Source organism: Carassius gibelio, chromosome B18 (assembly GCF_023724105.1).
Source record: "Carassius gibelio isolate Cgi1373 ecotype wild population from Czech Republic chromosome B18, carGib1.2-hapl.c, whole genome shotgun sequence".
Taxonomy (NCBI): Eukaryota; Metazoa; Chordata; class Actinopteri; order Cypriniformes; family Cyprinidae; genus Carassius; species Carassius gibelio.
The window spans coordinates 16,292,078-16,309,270 of record NC_068413.1 but is presented as its reverse complement, the minus strand read 5'-3'; the positions used below and the strand labels follow the sequence as shown (position 1 = coordinate 16,309,270).

The 17,193-nt window shown below is 39.7% G+C and overlaps 1 protein-coding gene across 5 annotated transcripts in view; it reads left to right on the top strand.

Annotated features, from left to right (window-relative positions):
- LOC127977511 (reelin) overlaps window positions 1–16,510 on the top strand; it is a 105,217-nt gene extending 88,707 nt beyond the window's left edge. For 2 of the 5 annotated variants that reach the window (XM_052582395.1, XM_052582394.1), the window contains exons 55-65: window positions 2,261–2,367; window positions 2,458–2,700; window positions 3,249–3,424; window positions 4,491–4,564; window positions 4,924–5,085; window positions 6,487–6,644; window positions 6,725–6,944; window positions 7,043–7,240; window positions 9,510–9,608; window positions 10,121–10,235; window positions 15,368–15,383. In XM_052582395.1, coding sequence (XP_052438355.1) covers window positions 2,261–2,367; window positions 2,458–2,700; window positions 3,249–3,424; window positions 4,491–4,564; window positions 4,924–5,085; window positions 6,487–6,644; window positions 6,725–6,944; window positions 7,043–7,240; window positions 9,510–9,608; window positions 10,121–10,229 — 1,546 coding nt within the window. In that variant the 3' untranslated portion in view covers window positions 10,230–10,235; window positions 15,368–15,383. Of the gene's footprint in view, window positions 1–2,260; window positions 2,368–2,457; window positions 2,701–3,248; window positions 3,425–4,490; window positions 4,565–4,923; window positions 5,086–6,486; window positions 6,645–6,724; window positions 6,945–7,042; window positions 7,241–9,509; window positions 9,609–10,120; window positions 10,236–15,367 lie in introns of all 5 variants that reach the window. The other 3 variants (XM_052582397.1, XM_052582396.1, XM_052582398.1) reach the window with 2 other exon arrangements.
- Window positions 16,511–17,193: the final 683 nt, after the last annotated feature.

Genomic DNA, 17,193 nt, shown 5'->3' with positions numbered 1-17,193 from the left:
GAGAACAGAGAGTTCAGTGGCCCAGGGCCGAACCGACAGGGCAGGAATCCAGAGTGGAGCAAGGTGGAATTGGAGCCATGCGGTTGAGTCAGAAACCCACCAGGGCAGCGCAGAAGACCACCACAACCGTGTGGTCGAGATAGAAGCCCACCAGGGTGGCACAGAAGACCACCACATCCATGCGGTCGAGACAGAAGCCCACCAGGGCGTCGCAGAGGACCACCACATCCGTGCGGTCGAGACCGAAGCCCACCAGGGTGGCGCTGAAGACCACCACATCTGTGCGGTCGAGACAGAAGCCCACCAGGGCGGCACCGAGGACCACCACATCTGTGCGGTCGAGACAGAAGCCCACCAGGGCGGCACCGAGGACCACCAAAGTGGGATCGATGATACATGACAGCAAGTCTGGATAGGCAAGTCTGAAACAAAGAACATGAACAAGTTAAGGGTGGCCTCCGTGGACATGACAGGATCAGTTGAGCGCTCAGAGAGTTCGGCTGAGATGTGGAGAAGCTCTGGTAGTTCCACAGAGTTTAGATTGGATTCAGGAAGATCATTGGTGACTTGACTCTGCTCATGAGGATCATTGGTTACCTGACTCTGCTCATGAAGAACACTGGTGACTTGACTTTGCCCATGAAGAACACTGGTGACTTGACTTTGCCCATGAAGATCATTGGTGACTTGAATTTGCCCATGAAGATCATTGGTGACTTGACTTTGTCAATGAAGATCAATGGTGACTTGCCTTTGCCCATGAAGATAGTCGGTGACTTGACCTTGCCCATGAAGATCAATGGTGACTTGAATCTGCCCATGAAGAACACCGGTGTCTTGACTCTATCCTTGAAGATCACCAGTGACTTGACTTGACTCGTGAGGTCTAATTTAACTCATTCGTGTCATGACTTGACCTGACTCTGGAGGGTCAACGGTGACTTGACCTGACTCTGGAGGGCCAACAGGAACCTGACTCGACTCTGGAGGGCCAACAGGAACCTGACTCGACTCTGGGGGGTCAACGGGAACCTGACTCGACTCTGGGGGTCAACGGGAACCTGACTCGACTCTGGGGGGTCAACGGGAACCTGACTCGACTCTGGAGGGCCAACAGGAACCTGACTCGACTCTGGAGGGTCAACGGGAACCTGACTCGACTCTGGAGGGTCAACGGGAGTCTCATTTTATTATTTTATTCAGAAATCTCCCTAATGAAATGAAACATGAAATGAAGCATGAAATGTTTACAAACATTAAGATAGCTAGGATATGTAAGTTCCCCTCACACCACCTCAAATCCTTTCAATTTAACAGTATTCAAAAAATAACAAGAATTAAAATCATAAGAAGCACAAGCCAAAACAAATTAATTTAGGCTAAGACTAAACCAAAACCATTGAAGGGTCTCTTATTTGACACAAACCAAATGTTTCCATATTTACTATGAATCTGAATATCAAAATATTATTTAGGATATTATCTAAACTTAGTTGTGTACTTCACTCGAGTTACAATATCCACGTAAAACAAAATACGTTTGGCATAATATCATAGTGGTCCAGTGATAACGCTTAACAGCAAAGATTTTATGACATATTTAAACTGAGCAGTGACAGTGAACAATGAAAGGGATGCATTTCAAGTTAGCAAAGCTTAACTGAGTGTTTTCCTTCCAACAATGGAAACAACTAGGCCTACTCCTAGTCATACAGATAATCAAAAATGTAAAAGGTTTCCTTTTATTTGTGTTTGTTCACACTAAAAACAAATATTTGTGCTTTTATAAAATAAAGAAAAATAGAATGCTGTTTTCTGTTGTCTTAGTTTCCTTTCACGCAGCACCAAAATTAACCTGAAACATACTAGACTACTAGTTTTTTTTTTATTTTGTTTTGATAATTCATTATTTAAGTAAAAATATATTTCTTGTAAAGGCCTATTTATTTGTTATATATATATATATATATATATATATATATATATATATATATATATATATATATATATATATATATATATATATAGCCAAGTTTATGTTTTTCTCCACTCTAAGAAGCGCTGTGACCATGTGAATTCTCTTGTTCTGTTGTTTGCTGCTTTTTGCAAATGTAAAATGAATCCCTGGAAGTCAAATGTTGGTATTTTTAACTGGTCACAGACACGTATCCTTTCTAATTTAAATTCAAATTCTAATTCAAATTCTAATTCAAATCTGTGTGTACCTTCATATTAATAACGTGCTTGTGGTGCCATTCAGGTTTGTGGAGTATTGGGCTAAAATCGGCAGCGAGGAGAATGTTACTCTGTGTCATCGTCCAACTTGTCGCAAAGAGGGTGTGTTATTGGACTATTCTATCGATGGAGGTATGTTTCTTAATTAATAACACAAATGCAAAATCATTTCCTTTTATGAATGCACAAGTCATATAAATTGATTGAGTTGTTCTCTATAAGGTGTGTCTTGGACGTTGCTTCATGAGATGGACTATCTGAAATACGTGTCTGTGAGGAGAGATTACATCGTCCTGCCGGAGAAAGCACTGACCAACGCCACCCGTCTGCGATGGTGGCAGCCGTTCTCACTGCTGTCGGGCCTGGTCCGGTCGAGTGCAGAGCGCGCTCAGTGGGCTTTAGACAACATCCTCGTGGGAGGCTCTGACATCAACCCCAGCACCCTCCTGGATACTTTTGATGATGGTGAGTCACGGGTTACTCCACTATCAGTGGCACTGCCATATCCTGAAGTCTGCAGCTGTGAAACATGATCCTGGAATCATGAAAAAAAACATAGATTTTCTTGAGCTGGTTGGGATGTAATAATATTATCAATATCGCAATAGCAAAACTGTCTTAATATTATCAAGGTCACATGACGATTTTAAATGGTCTTCCGGGCAAAATAAAAGGTTTTAAAATATATTTGTTTTGGGCCATTATGCTTTGGCACATTATCTGTCGAACACCCTATAACAGAAAGCACAATATGGCTAACTTGCTTCATCAAGTCAGTTTTCTCTGTGTGTTTCAAGGCAAAGCGCTCTTAAAGTGCTCAAAGTGCATTAGACAGAATCATTTTGAATAAGTTTAATATATATATATATATATATATATAATTCCCAATTCTTTATTTGTCTTTTTTCTTTTTTTTTTAAATGAAGCAAAAATATTGTAGATTTTGCTATTGTCACATCCCTATGAGCTACTGTCCATTTAATAGAGCTGCACTAATGTACTCCTTCCTCCAGAGGGCGTCTCTCACGAAGAGAGTTGGAGCTTCTATCCCAATGCTGTCCGTACGGCTGGCTTCTGCGGAAACCCGTCGTTCCACTTGTACTGGCCCAACAAGAACCAAGGCGGGTCGCACAATATCCTGGCCACCCGTGAACTCATTGTTCAACCTGGATACATCTTACAGTTCAAGGTTTCAGCACAAGATGTTTGAGATTGAAGCCCTGAATGTTTTATTACCAAGCACTGTATGCATCATCACTGAATTTTCATGTGAATTAAAATCATTTCTATTAGAACCGCAGATGTTCTCTACATTCTCTCGTTCACTCCCATCAAGAAATGCTCGAGACATGTGAACTGGCCAACCATTGATAAAAAGTTACAGCAGCTGTTTCAAGTATCTGTAACAGTGTAGGCTATAACGCTATAATACCAATCTAAAAAATGTGTTATTTTTTACTGAGCGTTGTCACTGTTAAGCAACAAATATAGATTATATACAGTCTTCCATGGACACACACAGGTTTCGATCGATTATGTGAATGATGTGTTCGGCATGCATGGTTAGTGGCAGAATTTTCTTTGTGTTAAGGCAACAAATAATAAGTGGCTTAAAGTGTAGAGAAAATATTGCCTTTTTTGCTCTATTTTGCTATCAAAAATGATTGCAAACAACAGAAAGTGGTGTTTATTATTGAATGAATTTAGCTTCATGAATTTAACAAATCGGTTTACTCAATGATTCACTGATTTGTTCATAAAAACGGTTTCTTACTTTGCGTCCAAATGTTCATAGTATCCATCCTAAATAGCATGTGAGATGAATCAGCTCTTTTAAAAGAATTGATTGAATAAATGACTCAGAGACTCACTTAAGACTGTGGTTTGCTGCCACCTACTGGCAATTATAGCTTCATATTTAAAAGTATCATACTATTTTTTTTTGTTTGTTTCATTTCATATTTCTATATTCCACTTTCTATAGTTAAAACATTAATTGCATAAAAAAAATTATGCAACTTTATGTTCAGTGTAAATGCATGTACGTGTGCCAAAAATAAGTGCATGGAGCTCTATATGTTTAATTATACTTAGGTTTATAGGCTTATCCCATGTATTCACTTCAGACACATATGGATGTCTCTGGGTTAAGCCACGGATATCTACTCACCCTATAACCTCCCCTGTTTGAGATCATTCAGTTTTCACACAGAAACACACAGATATACAGTGACTCTGGTCTTTGTCCACTTTAGATTGTGGTTGGGTGTGAGGCAGACCGATGTGATGACCGTCACTCAGTGCTTTTACAGTACAGGAAGGATGCCAGGTGAGTGCAGGTGACAGATGTGCATGTGTACCCTCCGTCACTCCTTCATCTTTGCAAGATTATCTGTATGCACTGTAACTTTATCTATCACATGTTTGTCCAATCCTGGTCCTGCAGAGCTTAGCTTTAATTAGCTGGGAGATTCTGTTAATCCTGCAGAAGTTGGTTAAGGTGTGTTTAATTGGAGTTAGATCTGAGCCCTGCAGGACAGTGGCCCTGAAGGCGCTGGGTTGGACACCCTGATCTATTGTCAAAGCCCAGTGTTTATGGCAGTTATCTTATAAGAAAGAGAAAGGCCAGTAGAAAAAGAAAGGAAGTGGTAATATGTTGTCTAGTAATGAAGTTCTTTTCCTCCACAGGTCAGACGTGTGGCAGTTAGTCCAGTCCGCCTGTCTCCCTTCTTCTGCCAACAATGTGGGATGCTCACCTTTCCAGTTCCACGAGTCCACGATCTACAGTCCTGTCAACAGTTCAGTGTGGACCAGAGTCACCATTCAGCTGCCTGACCACGTGTCCTCTGGGTACGGCTCATAGGGTCCCTAAATGATCCCTTCAATGGTCTTTTTGAGAGATTGCATTATAGGGATGTAACGATATCAAAATCTCACGGTACGGTGATATCATGATATGAAGACCACAATACATTTATTATTACAATACTCAAAAAAAAAAGTTAAATTCTTCCATTTAATGCACTTAATCTAGTTCAATAGCTGCTCGCATAAAATTCAAGGCATTGATGTTTAGCTACAAAACTACCACTGGCTCTGCACCCATTTACCTAAATTCATTACTTCAGACTTATGTGCCTCTAGAAGCTTGTGTTCTGCAAGTGAACGTCGCTGGATTGTTCATCCCAAAGAAGCACAAAGTCACTTTTACAGACTTTTAAATTAAATGTTCCCTCCCGCTGGAATAACCTCCCCAACTCAATCCGAGCAGCTGAGTCCTTAGTCATCTTCAAGAATCGGCTTAAAACACATCTCTTCCATCTTTAATTGGACCCTCTAACTTTAACACTCACTATTCTAATTCTATTCTTTAAAAAAAAGGCTTTTAGGCTTGCTCTCTATTCATTTGCTGCTTGTAGTTCAGGGTTGCAGTTTGAAAAAATATGGAAATTGATTTACGTAATTTCCAGGTATGGATTATTAGTATTTCCAGGCAAAAAATTTTCATTTTGGGTTTCTTCTCACGATTGTTTTTTTCTTTTTTCTTTTTTGACAAAGCCTCAAGGACATTTGCAAAATAATACAGAATTTTATGTGTGCACAAGAAACATTAAACTTGGCATATAGGACAGCGGTCACCAAACTCAGTCCAGGATGGCCATGTCCTGCACAGTTGAGCTCTAACCCTAATTAAACACACCTGAACCAGCTAATCAAGCTCTTGCTAGGTATACTTGAAATGTCCAGGCAGGTGTTTAGAGGCAAGTTGGAGCTAAACTCTGCAGGACACTGGCCCTCCAGGACCGAGCTTGGACACTGAGACAGGACGATGCACACTGAGTCATCTATTGTGTCATCAGCACATTTTCCAGTGTGGTGTCTGGACCACAGAGTATGCACTAACTCCGGAAGCTTTTCTAATACTGTTTATTTTTTTTTTATAGTCCCTTGAACTTGGCAAATGGGACGATGCACACATCAATGAAAAAACTATATGAAGAATATTAACAGATGACTTCTATATACCACATATAAAGCTGAAAACAGTGCTGTATGAACTATTAATGTTAAATATGATCCAAAGATCTAGTGAGAGGTTTAGAAATGTGTGTGTGGAAAAGGATGAAATTTTAAATGTAAAAGTGTAGGAGCTCTGTTAGCTGTTAAAAGGACTTACACATGAGCTGGTCTCAGGTATAGAAGCATTAATGCACATGTCTGTTAATATCGGACTCTTCTTCATGTGTTCAGTGCGACACAGTTTCGCTGGATCCAGCACGAAGCCCCTGGCGAGCGCTACAGCTGGGCCGTGGATCACGTGTACATCGGGGAAGCGTGTCCTGGACTGTGCAGCGGTCACGGCTACTGTACCAGCGGACCCATCTGCATCTGTGATGAAGGCTATCACGGTGGGCATCAGTTCTCTATAACTCTGGGATTCTGTGAAGTTTACAACAGAACAAACAGGAACAGGTTTTGTCTTTCTCAGGTGATGACTGCTCTTTGTCCAGCAGTGAACTGCCCAGCTCGATAAAGGATAACTTTGAGTCCGGTTCAGTGTCTCAGGAGAGCTGGAGTCTGATTCAGGGCGGTGGTGTGGGCAGCGGATGTGGTCAGCTCTCTCCTCACGCTCACGGGGACTCGCTGTACTTCAACGGCTGCAAGATCAGACAAGCCATCACTAGACCTCTGGATCTGACCCGTGCTAGGTGAAGCAAGAACACTGTTCAAGACATCCTTTACTTTATTGCTTATTTTATTCATTAATGCAATCAGTCACCATCCTCTCAACATCTCTTTCCTCCAGTAAGATCATGTTCGTGCTGCAGATAGGCAGCGTGTCGCAAACGGACAGCTGTAACGCTGCACTGGATCAGGCGGATACGGTCGACCGGGCCGTGCTTCTCCAGTACAGTGTCAATAACGGAGTTAGCTGGCACGTCATTGCTCAACACCAACTAAAAGATTTCATCAAAGCCCAGAGAGTGTCCTACAACATCCCACTGTGAGTCTGCAAACATGCATTACATCTATTCCATTATGCCACAAATAATGCTGAATTACATGCGTGTGGTGGGTTCAATTCCCATAGGGTGCATGAAGTGGTAAAATGCATACCTGGGATGCAATGGAAGTTGCTTTGGATAAAAGTATCTGTCAAATGTGTGAATAGCTTGTGTTCTTTGTTCTTGTTTGAAATTCTGTTATTTAGTAACAGCCTAAGGGCCTTAATGCTAATCTACAACAGGGGAGCTCCACCTGCTCCTGATCAAACACACCTGAACGAACACCTGATAGTTACAGACAGATTTGTTTAATCAGGGTTGGAACTGAACTCTGTAGGTGGGACCATTAACCCTTTAGGTTAAAAAAAGCTTAGTTTCTGACTTGTAAATGGAGCTATATGGAGTATAACAGCATATTATATTCTGTGTGTGTGTGTGTGTCTGTGTGTGTCTGTGTGTGTGTGTGTGTGTGTGTGTGTGTGTCTGTGTATCTGTGTGTAAGCTTTTTTTTTAACCTAAAGGGTTAATGGTCCCACCTAGTCATCAACCATAAAAAAATAAAAAATATTTTACCTCTCCCCAACAGGGACAACCACCAACCATCAAGAATGCATGATTTTATGGTGTCATGGCTTTGCAATAAGAAAAGTAATTATAATGGAAGTCAATGGGGCAAAAACAGCCACAAACAATAAATGAGGGGGAAAAAAATAAAATCTAATGCTGCACAAAAACTAACAATCCATCAAAGCCAATGTATTTCCTAATCATGCCCAAGACTGTGATAAAAGGTAAAAAAAAAAAAAAAAAAATATCCAGCCACAATTACTTTTTATATTGAAAATAGGTCATTTTGTTTGTTTGTTTTTTCCCCCAAATCAGTGACATCATTTATGAACTTGGCAATTAAAGAGTTAAAATTTTAGATTTTTAAAAAACATTTGTTAGTTTTGATCAGGACTGAGGTTGATTAATAGATTTATGCAAAAAAATTTGAAGAAAAAAAAGTATCTGATACATTTTTACAGCGGTTTAATTTAGTGGATGTTTTCATCCATGAGCATCACGAAAGGGCAGTGAATTTGCCCACAGTGTACTGTAGAGTTTTTGAAAAATTTCAAGCATTTTCCCAAAATATGTCAAAATAAGATTTGTCACCAAAAATAATTGTACGGTACCAGGTCACACCGAGTACACAGTCAGCCTGGTTCTTGACGCATACAGCGCTATGATTTTCACAAAGCAGAAAAACATGGATGGAATCTCAAAATCCAGTCATGAAAATGAAACTTACATTTTAATATGGACAGTCACAGAATTTGTCAAAGTTAGCAATTAATCAAATCAAATCTCCATTTGGACCAGTATCTGTAAATGTTATGCCACAAAAGTTGATTGAAATATGAATCCTGCGTGTTCTGCGCATCTCTGTGTGAATGAATGAATGGTTTGTTTACTACAGGCTGAAGTGCGTGACACAGTCATTTCAGCATCTGCCGTCTCAATGAGGACTTAAATACATAAACAACATCACCAGAACTGTTCTGAGTCACTTCACAAGCATTTTACCCTTTCATTTGAGTAAAACCAGTGTCAATTTAAAGGTATTCACGGCAACCCGCCAAAATAGAAGTTCATTTTTACATAAAGGCATTGTGCTAGAAATATCACTATTATTTAGTAGAGTATATGTGATACTGCTACTACTGTTGACAAAATTGATAAAACTTTATTTTTTTAAGAAATGAATCACACAATATTTCTTCCATATTTTATTTTTAATAACAAATCCCCTTTATTTACCAAAAAATAAAATGTGTTTAAATTTCCTTAATTAAAAGGTGAAACTTGTTTACCGTTTTTCATAATTATATTACTTGTTGAAAAACTTTAAACACAATTGTAAATAGGTATAAAGAATGACATTGGTTTTATTTTCAGTGATAAAAAGTTTTTGTTTGTTTGTTTGTTTGTTTTTGTTTCATTAGCAAATTTTTGTGTTTTGCTTTGGTACCGAAATTTGTACTGAGAACCGTGGTATTGGTACTGAAAATATGTATAAAACGATATGATTTTTTAAAAGGGGTCATATGATGTTGCTAAAAGGAACATTATTTTGTGTATTTTTGCTCCATGCCCCACTTTCTGAAAAACGTTGATTTTTGGGAAATGGAGTCTGGGGTGAATGACAAAGGTACAGGATAGTGTCTTGTGAGCATGGCATCGCTGTGGAAGAGTATTTACTGGTGTGTTGTTTCTCTGCTGCAGTGAGGCTCGTGTCAGAGGCGTTCAGATGCGATGGTGGCAGCCACGGCACGAGGGCGCAGGACACGATCAGTGGGCGCTGGACCATGTGGAAGTCATTCTGTGAGTACTCCTGCCTACAGACATCAAACCAGCCTTCTGATAATCATTTCTCCATCACTCAGACATCAGTAAAATCTATCAGAAAGCTGACACCTGTGAGAAAAGTGCTTAGATTTGCCAAAATATGATCTTATTAGGCTTATAATGAAGTATGCTTATTATTAATACTATAGTTTCTAGATAGTGCTGCATTGCTGATAGACAGTAAACACTCCCTGTTCTCATCCTACACACACACACACACACACACACACACACACACCTCTCACTCAAGGTCTGGTTTCTCTCTCTCTCTCCCCCCCCCCCCCCCCCCCCCTCTCTCATCACTGCCCTCCACATGTTCACTGCACTCCTCCGTCTGCCTCCACCATCCTGCGCTGTTCTGCAACAACCTTTCCCTTTCCTGACCTCCACTTAAATGTATGTTCCTCTTTGGCCCCTGTTGTTTTCACTCCCAACACTCGACTCTGTTGGCACTGCATCCCTCTGTTGCTCTGGTCCTGCTGTCGCAGGTCAGGGCTCTTTCACCCCCAGACCTTTGTGCAAGCCAGCAACAGCCCTGTCCTGCATCTTTTAACCTTTCCTCTCTTCTGTATTCTGCTCCCTATGGCATGGCTGTAGTGTCAGGTAAGTGCTTTGCTGTTCCCAGAATGCACCAGTGTTCCCTGCCTTTGGTCTTCCCTCATTGACCCTTTCTTGAACATCACTGTCAATCAATCAATCACCTTTATTTATATAGTGCTTTAAACAAAATACATTGTGCCAAAGCACTGAACAACATTCATTTGGAAAACAGTGTCTCAATAATGCAAAATGCACTGTAGACCTCATCACCCCATACATGTGGAAAAAATAAAGGAAATAGCACATGAAAAGTTAACTAAAGTTCATCATAATTTAGGTAAATCAATTACAATTGCAATTGCAGCACAGCACATTCATTAGCTGTTAGCAATACAATGTTATCTTGAACAATATGCAAATATTAATCAGTAGGACCATATTTCAAGAGGCACTGAAAGTAAATATACAGTTTTGTACAGAAGTTAACATTTTTATTTTAAGATTATGCCTTTTGTTTTTGCCCAGTACTGTGTGCATGTCAAACTTTCCATTGTTGTTTTCCCCTGTATCCTACCCATCTAATCTAAAGACTCTTTCCTCTAAGAAAGTGGTGTAACATACAGCCAAGTATAGTGACCCATACTCAGTGCTCTGCATTTAACCCATCCGAAGTGTGTACACTCACACACACACACACACACACACACACACACACACACACAGAGCAGTGGGCATCTTTTATACTGCATCACCCAGGGGTTCAGTGCCTTGCTCAAGGACACCTCAGTCGTGGTATTATCAGCCCAAGACTCGAACCCACAACCTTAGGGTTAGGAGTCCAGTATCATCCAGGTCACTGGAGTATGTGACAATAATAATAATCTTATACACAGCTGGAGCGTCAAAAACAATCTAAGCACAAGACTGTATACCAGAGGATGTACTCAAGCCAACATAAAGCAAGATGGTGTAGCAGTGAAATGAAAGACCCATCGTACACTTACTGCTCACTTTATCAGGTGCACCTTTCTTATTCTGGGTCAGACACTCTATTCTCCCAGAACATGATTGGCTGATTACACACCTGCATTAGCATACAGATGTACAGGTGTCCCTAAAACAGGCTACTGAGTGTATAAGAGTGAACCATTGTGGACACGACTCTTACATACAAGAGCAAAAGTGACAATGATGTAGATAATCTGAACAGGATGAACAGATGAACTGAGAAAGGAGAGAAAGAAGCCCATTGATCCATTTACACATTGATCACACTTCTCACCATCAGAGAGTCAGATCCCACAATTAATGCGTCCTATTGTGGTGAGTTAAAGGAATAATTCACACAAAAATGAACATTTTGTCATCATTTACTCATGATGAATGAATGTAAAAGTTAATGTGCCATGTCAGTCTTTTAATAAATAAAATTACTTTTATATGCAACCTTCAGTTTAAAAGTTTTAAAAGTTCTGCTTAAAGGGGTCATATGATGCGATTTCAAGTTTCCTTTCTCTTTGGAGTGTTACAAGCTCTTGTTGCATAAAGAAGATCTGTAAAGTTGCAAAGCCTAAAGTCTCAAATCCAAAGAGATATTCTTTATCAAAGGTAAGAGTCAACCACACCCCACTAAAATGTCTAATTTTACCAAGCCCCCACATCTCCGTCACAATGAAGGAAGATTTGCATAACACCACCCAAATGTTCACGCAAAGAGAGCAGTAACTTTTATTCTCTCTGTTGCTGCCAGCGTCATGTCGTGGAGAAGCTGTGTGTTTCGTTGTTTGGTCTTCCGAAAGAGGACATGACTAGAAATCAGTGGTTAATTTTTATGAACAGCACTGTTCCAGAACAGTTCAGACCAAATATTCAGATGTGTGCAGCACATTTTACAGAGGATCAGGACTGTTTCTGAACCAGAAGCCTGCAGTGCATCTGTGGCACCATGTTTCTATAAAGTTGGGCAGTTCAAACTTTGCAAGGACAGTCTGGCACTTCAGTCTGTAAGTATGTTTACATATTTAAAGAATTTGCCAATAATGATTCAAACGTTAGTTTTGAGCAGTGTAGAGTAGCACTTGTTTGTTGTTTCTCCAATCATAAATGCAGACGTGGTAAAAAGACAGTGTAAGTCATTATAATCAGTCATTATGTCCCCACTAGATGCAACAAATGCCTCATTTGTAATGGGTTTTATTAGTTTCGTCGTGCCGGGACACACAGCATCACAGTATGGTGAGGGGTGTTACATTTTGACATCACTACAAACTGGATAGCTGGCCAATCAGAGCACACCTCGCTTTTCAGTCTGATGAGCTTGGTAAAAATCTATGCGTTTCAAAAGGTGGGGCATAGAGGAGAAACAATAATGTGGAAAATAATGTGTTTTCTGAGACTTAAACTTAAACTTAGAGTTGTTTTAACTTTTTTAAAGTGTATTAAGATGTTGCCACAAGCCTAATCAGATTAAAATGCAGTCAAACATGACATGTGTGTGCATGCTTGGTAAAGAGCTGGTTCCCTGTCCCAGGTCCCTTATTAGGGGCCAAGCACCGAAGGTACCCTATTGTGTTTGTTCCCGTTCTTCTTCTTATTATTATTCCTTTTTCCGACAAGGAGTCTATGGCAGCCCATAGAACCGATTGCGGGAAAGTTGTTATGGTTTGGCATTCTGATAGAGGACAGTGCCAACATTAAGTACACCAATTTTGGTGTGTCTAAGACATTCCCTCTAGCACCACCAACTTTCCAAAGTTTCACTTTGATTTTGTTAATAACTTTTTAACCGTAGGGCCAATCAACAATTTTTCCTCTGATTTCTGAGCTCATTCCGATTTGATTGCACGCTATCAAGTAATTTTCCGTCATAGAAGTATGGCCGCCATTTAGAATTATTTGAAAAACCTACTTTTTCAAACTCGTCCTAGATGGTTTTTCCGATTTACACGAAAATTTAACCAGATCATCTTTAGTCAGTGCTGACCAAAAGTTATGCAACTCAAATTGTTTCTTCAAACCGTTTTCGATAAACGCTCAAACAAATTTTACGTAGCGTTTACAAAAACAGTCGTAAGGCTGTATCTCTGCAACGATTTATCGTATTCAGACCAAACTTGGTACACGTCATAACAAGCATGACCTGAGGCTACATGCTGTGTTTCAGCGCAGCGCCACCTACTGGTCCAGAGATATGAAAAATGGCTATTTTTGCTTACATCTAAACAGTTTGTCCAAAAATCATAAAAATGTTCTTGTTAGATTCAGGGCCACATGCTGAGTCGACTGATTTTCATCGACCATTTCGGCCATTTTGACTGTTGGACATTTTGAATTTTGTGCTAAAATGCTGTATTTTCAGAACGCATCAACGGATTGTTACGAAACATGGTATGGGTCATCAGCACAATGTCCTGAAGGAGCGTGAGAAGTTTCGAAAAAGCGCCACCTAGTGGTGATCATCTTTTTTTAAATGCTTATAACTTTGAGTGTGGTTGACTTATTTTCGCAAGACTCATCAAATTAGTCTCCTGAAACCTTACCGAGTCCTATGATACCAAACATGCTAGGTTTTGCCTACCGTTTGTGTAGCGTTGTGATTTAGGGCTTAAAAACAATTTGGCTATATCTTCAAAACCGCTTGTTCGATCGAGACGAAACCACCGTCAGAGGTTCGGAAACATAGGTCGATAGCTATACACCAATGCCCAAATGCCAAAATATTGATAGTAAGGGGTAGTAAAATTCAATCAAAGTCAAGAGTCAGTCATTTTTTACGTGATTTTAATGGTGGATGACTGAGACTCTTGGTGGCGCTATAATAGAACAAAACATGAAATTCCCATTGACTTCAATGCAGTTTTCTGATATAGAATGCTATACTAAACAAATGCATTGGTGTAATATTACGAAACTCAGAATGTGCCAACAACACCAACCCCTGAAGGTACTCAAAATATTTCGAAACAGCGAAAGTTATAACAAAATTTCCAAAAAGGCCAATAACTTTTGAATAAATCTGGCTATTGAAATGACGCTGGTTTTAATAGATTCCTTGGGTCAAGCCGAGAACATAGATACCAAGATTTCCTTATTTGGCCAAACTTCCTGTCCGCCATCTTGATTTTCTGTCAAAACCTACTTTTTCGAACTCCTCATCAACCGTTGGTCCGATTTTCACCAAAATTTAATCATATCATCTTCAGACTGAGCCACCTAAAAGATATGGATTTGGTGTCTATATACGAAACAGTTCTCATTTAGCGCATCAACAAATTTGCTGGAAGGATGCCAACATGCATTTGAGGCTATATCTCAGCAAAGCTTTGACATTTTTGCACCAAACATTGGATGTGTCATCGTCACCTCACACTGACCATTCCACACTAATTTGGTAACAGTGCCACCTATTGGTTACACGTGATAAACCAATAAATCCTATTACTAGTGGTCGTGTTTTTGTTTTCAATCCATTTTGCCTAAAATAATCTTAAAACGGTTTTAATTACTCATTCCTGCCGTTTTGTCTGAAGCTTGCTTCTGTAGTGCTTGGCCCCGTTACTGCTGCTTGCAGCTATATTTTGTGAATATATTTGTTCATGAGCCATTGCTAACTCTGTGTGTGGTGGCTGTATCTCCACTAGTCCAGAGACTCACAGATAAGCACAGATCCCTTCACCGGTCCCTCACCCTCATTACAGCACCATCTCCCCATCCTGTCCCTTCATGCTTTGCAGACGCCCCTTCCTGTCCTGGCTGCGTTCCTGGCTCATTGGTCCCATCCTGACGGACAGAAGAGGCAATGACAGGCTAAGCAATTAGCGACTCTCAGAATTCTGTCTGTCTGTCCTAATCACAACCTCTCGCTCTTCTTACGTTTGATCTCTTAATCTTTTTCCATCTGCCAGTCTTTCCTCAAGCTCCAACCTCAAGCACTACCGTATAGATGTTTCCACTCAAAACCTGAACCGGATTGTTGTCTTTGTCACCAAAAAATTACGATGCACTAGCTCCAAAAGACCATGAAATGATACTTTGACAGTGTTTGAGGTTAGGAGTGAACGATCTGTTTGATTCTGTAGTTTGTGGATTCAGTGCTGTGTGAATAATTAAAGAAGTCTAGTTAGGAATTAGAGTAGTGATTGCACATGAAAAATCTTTCCTTGCATTGGTAAACCTGTCTGCTTTCCTCTTCACAGCACCCGTAAACAGAACTACATGATGAACTACTCCAGACAGACTGGTCTACATCACTACTACAACAGGAAGAGGCGGGCACTGCGGCAACGAACCTAAAAGATTCAAGAGAAAAAGCTGCCGCTCACACGTTATTCTGTTGGCTACAATCCGCTTTCCCTGATGAGAAAACAGCATGTCAGGTCACTTCTGTCAGCATCTGGCCATACTCTCTCATCTGAACGATACATTGGACCATCTAGTCCCATTTCTAGCCAATCAATGCCTTCCCAGAGCAGTGTGATGGGAAAGACAAGCACCTAAATGTGGCGATTTTTGTATACTATCTATGAACTATTGGGTTCCTAATTCTGTTTATTATAACCTTGTTTGAATTCTCCTGATGTGAACGACTGCAAAGCTCTCCTGCTCTCACCTCACTTTCTGCCACACTGTGAAGTTCTTCTGATGGTTCTGATGCTGATAAAGCTCTGAAGAGGAGAACCGAAGACGACTCGTGCTGAAGCAGTTCCTTGGATGAAGATAATGACAATGTGTTTTGCTGTTGTGTGTCTGTGGGTTCGTTTTGTGATGCGTTGATTGTGCTGTTCAATTGTTTGTTAGTTTTATACTAACTTGTATCTTTTGGGCTTGGATCATTTTTCCTTTGTGAAGCAAGGCTTGTGGAGAAGTCAGGCTTGGAGAGGCAAAAAAGAAGCAAGCAGAGAATGAACAGAAATACATTTAAAAAGAGAGACTAATGATGTTTTGTTGTTGTTGATAAATCACTTTTTTTTATATATCTTGGTTCCTTAAGAATATTTATGGTGAATGGTTCTCCACTAAACCTATTTAAAATACACTGTGGGTGAAATCTGTGTTGTTGATGTTTTTTCTGTTTGTTTGTTTTTGGTTTCAGTTAGGTTTAAGTTATAATGTCAGGTTCTCGGTTCTCATCCAGTTGTGCTGTTACACATCTCCTCATCTCCACTCTTTCTTTGATGACCTGTCAGTGTTGTTTATGATGTTACCTTCTCCCCTCTTGGTGTAGCTCTCCAATATAGCAAGTTCCTGGTATATATATATACATATATTGTATAAAAATATATATATGCAGGGATCCATCAGCCTTATAAAAGGGAAATAAAGAACTGTCAAAACCTCCAGCAGAAGAGTGGTGATTTATTAAGGTGTTAGATACACGCAAACGCTCGTACCCAATTCATATCAAATGTGACCCTGTACCACAAAACCAGTCATAACTTTGGGTACATTTTTTGTAATTGATATTTATAAAGCTGAATAAGCTGAACAAATTATCTTTATGGTTTGTTATGAGGACAATATTTGTCTGAGATACAACTATTTGAAAATCTGGAATCTGAGGGAGCAAAAAAATCTAAATATTGAGAAAATCATCTTTAAAGTTGTTCAGATGAAGTTCTTAGCAATGCATATTACTAATCAAAAAATAAGTTTTAATGTATTTACAATAGGCAATTTACAAAACATCTTCTTCCTAATGAGTTTTGGCATAAAAGAAAAATATTTTGCCCCATACAGTGTATTGTTGCTTCTGTGCTGCAGGGTTATATATCCAGACTTATTTAAACCGTTCAACCGCCGAAACAAACGATAAGATTTGCACGTGTCTTTTTTATCATATTTAGTCAGTGACGCCACGTTAGACAGTTATGTACACTTATTTACACACACCGTAATTCTGATTCAACTATAGTCTATTTAAATATCCTAAAATATTTGATTTGTTTAAAACAATTATATACTGCTTTGTCGGGAGGAAAAGAAAGAGATTGAAGTATTTTATACAATTTTGTTTTTACATTCA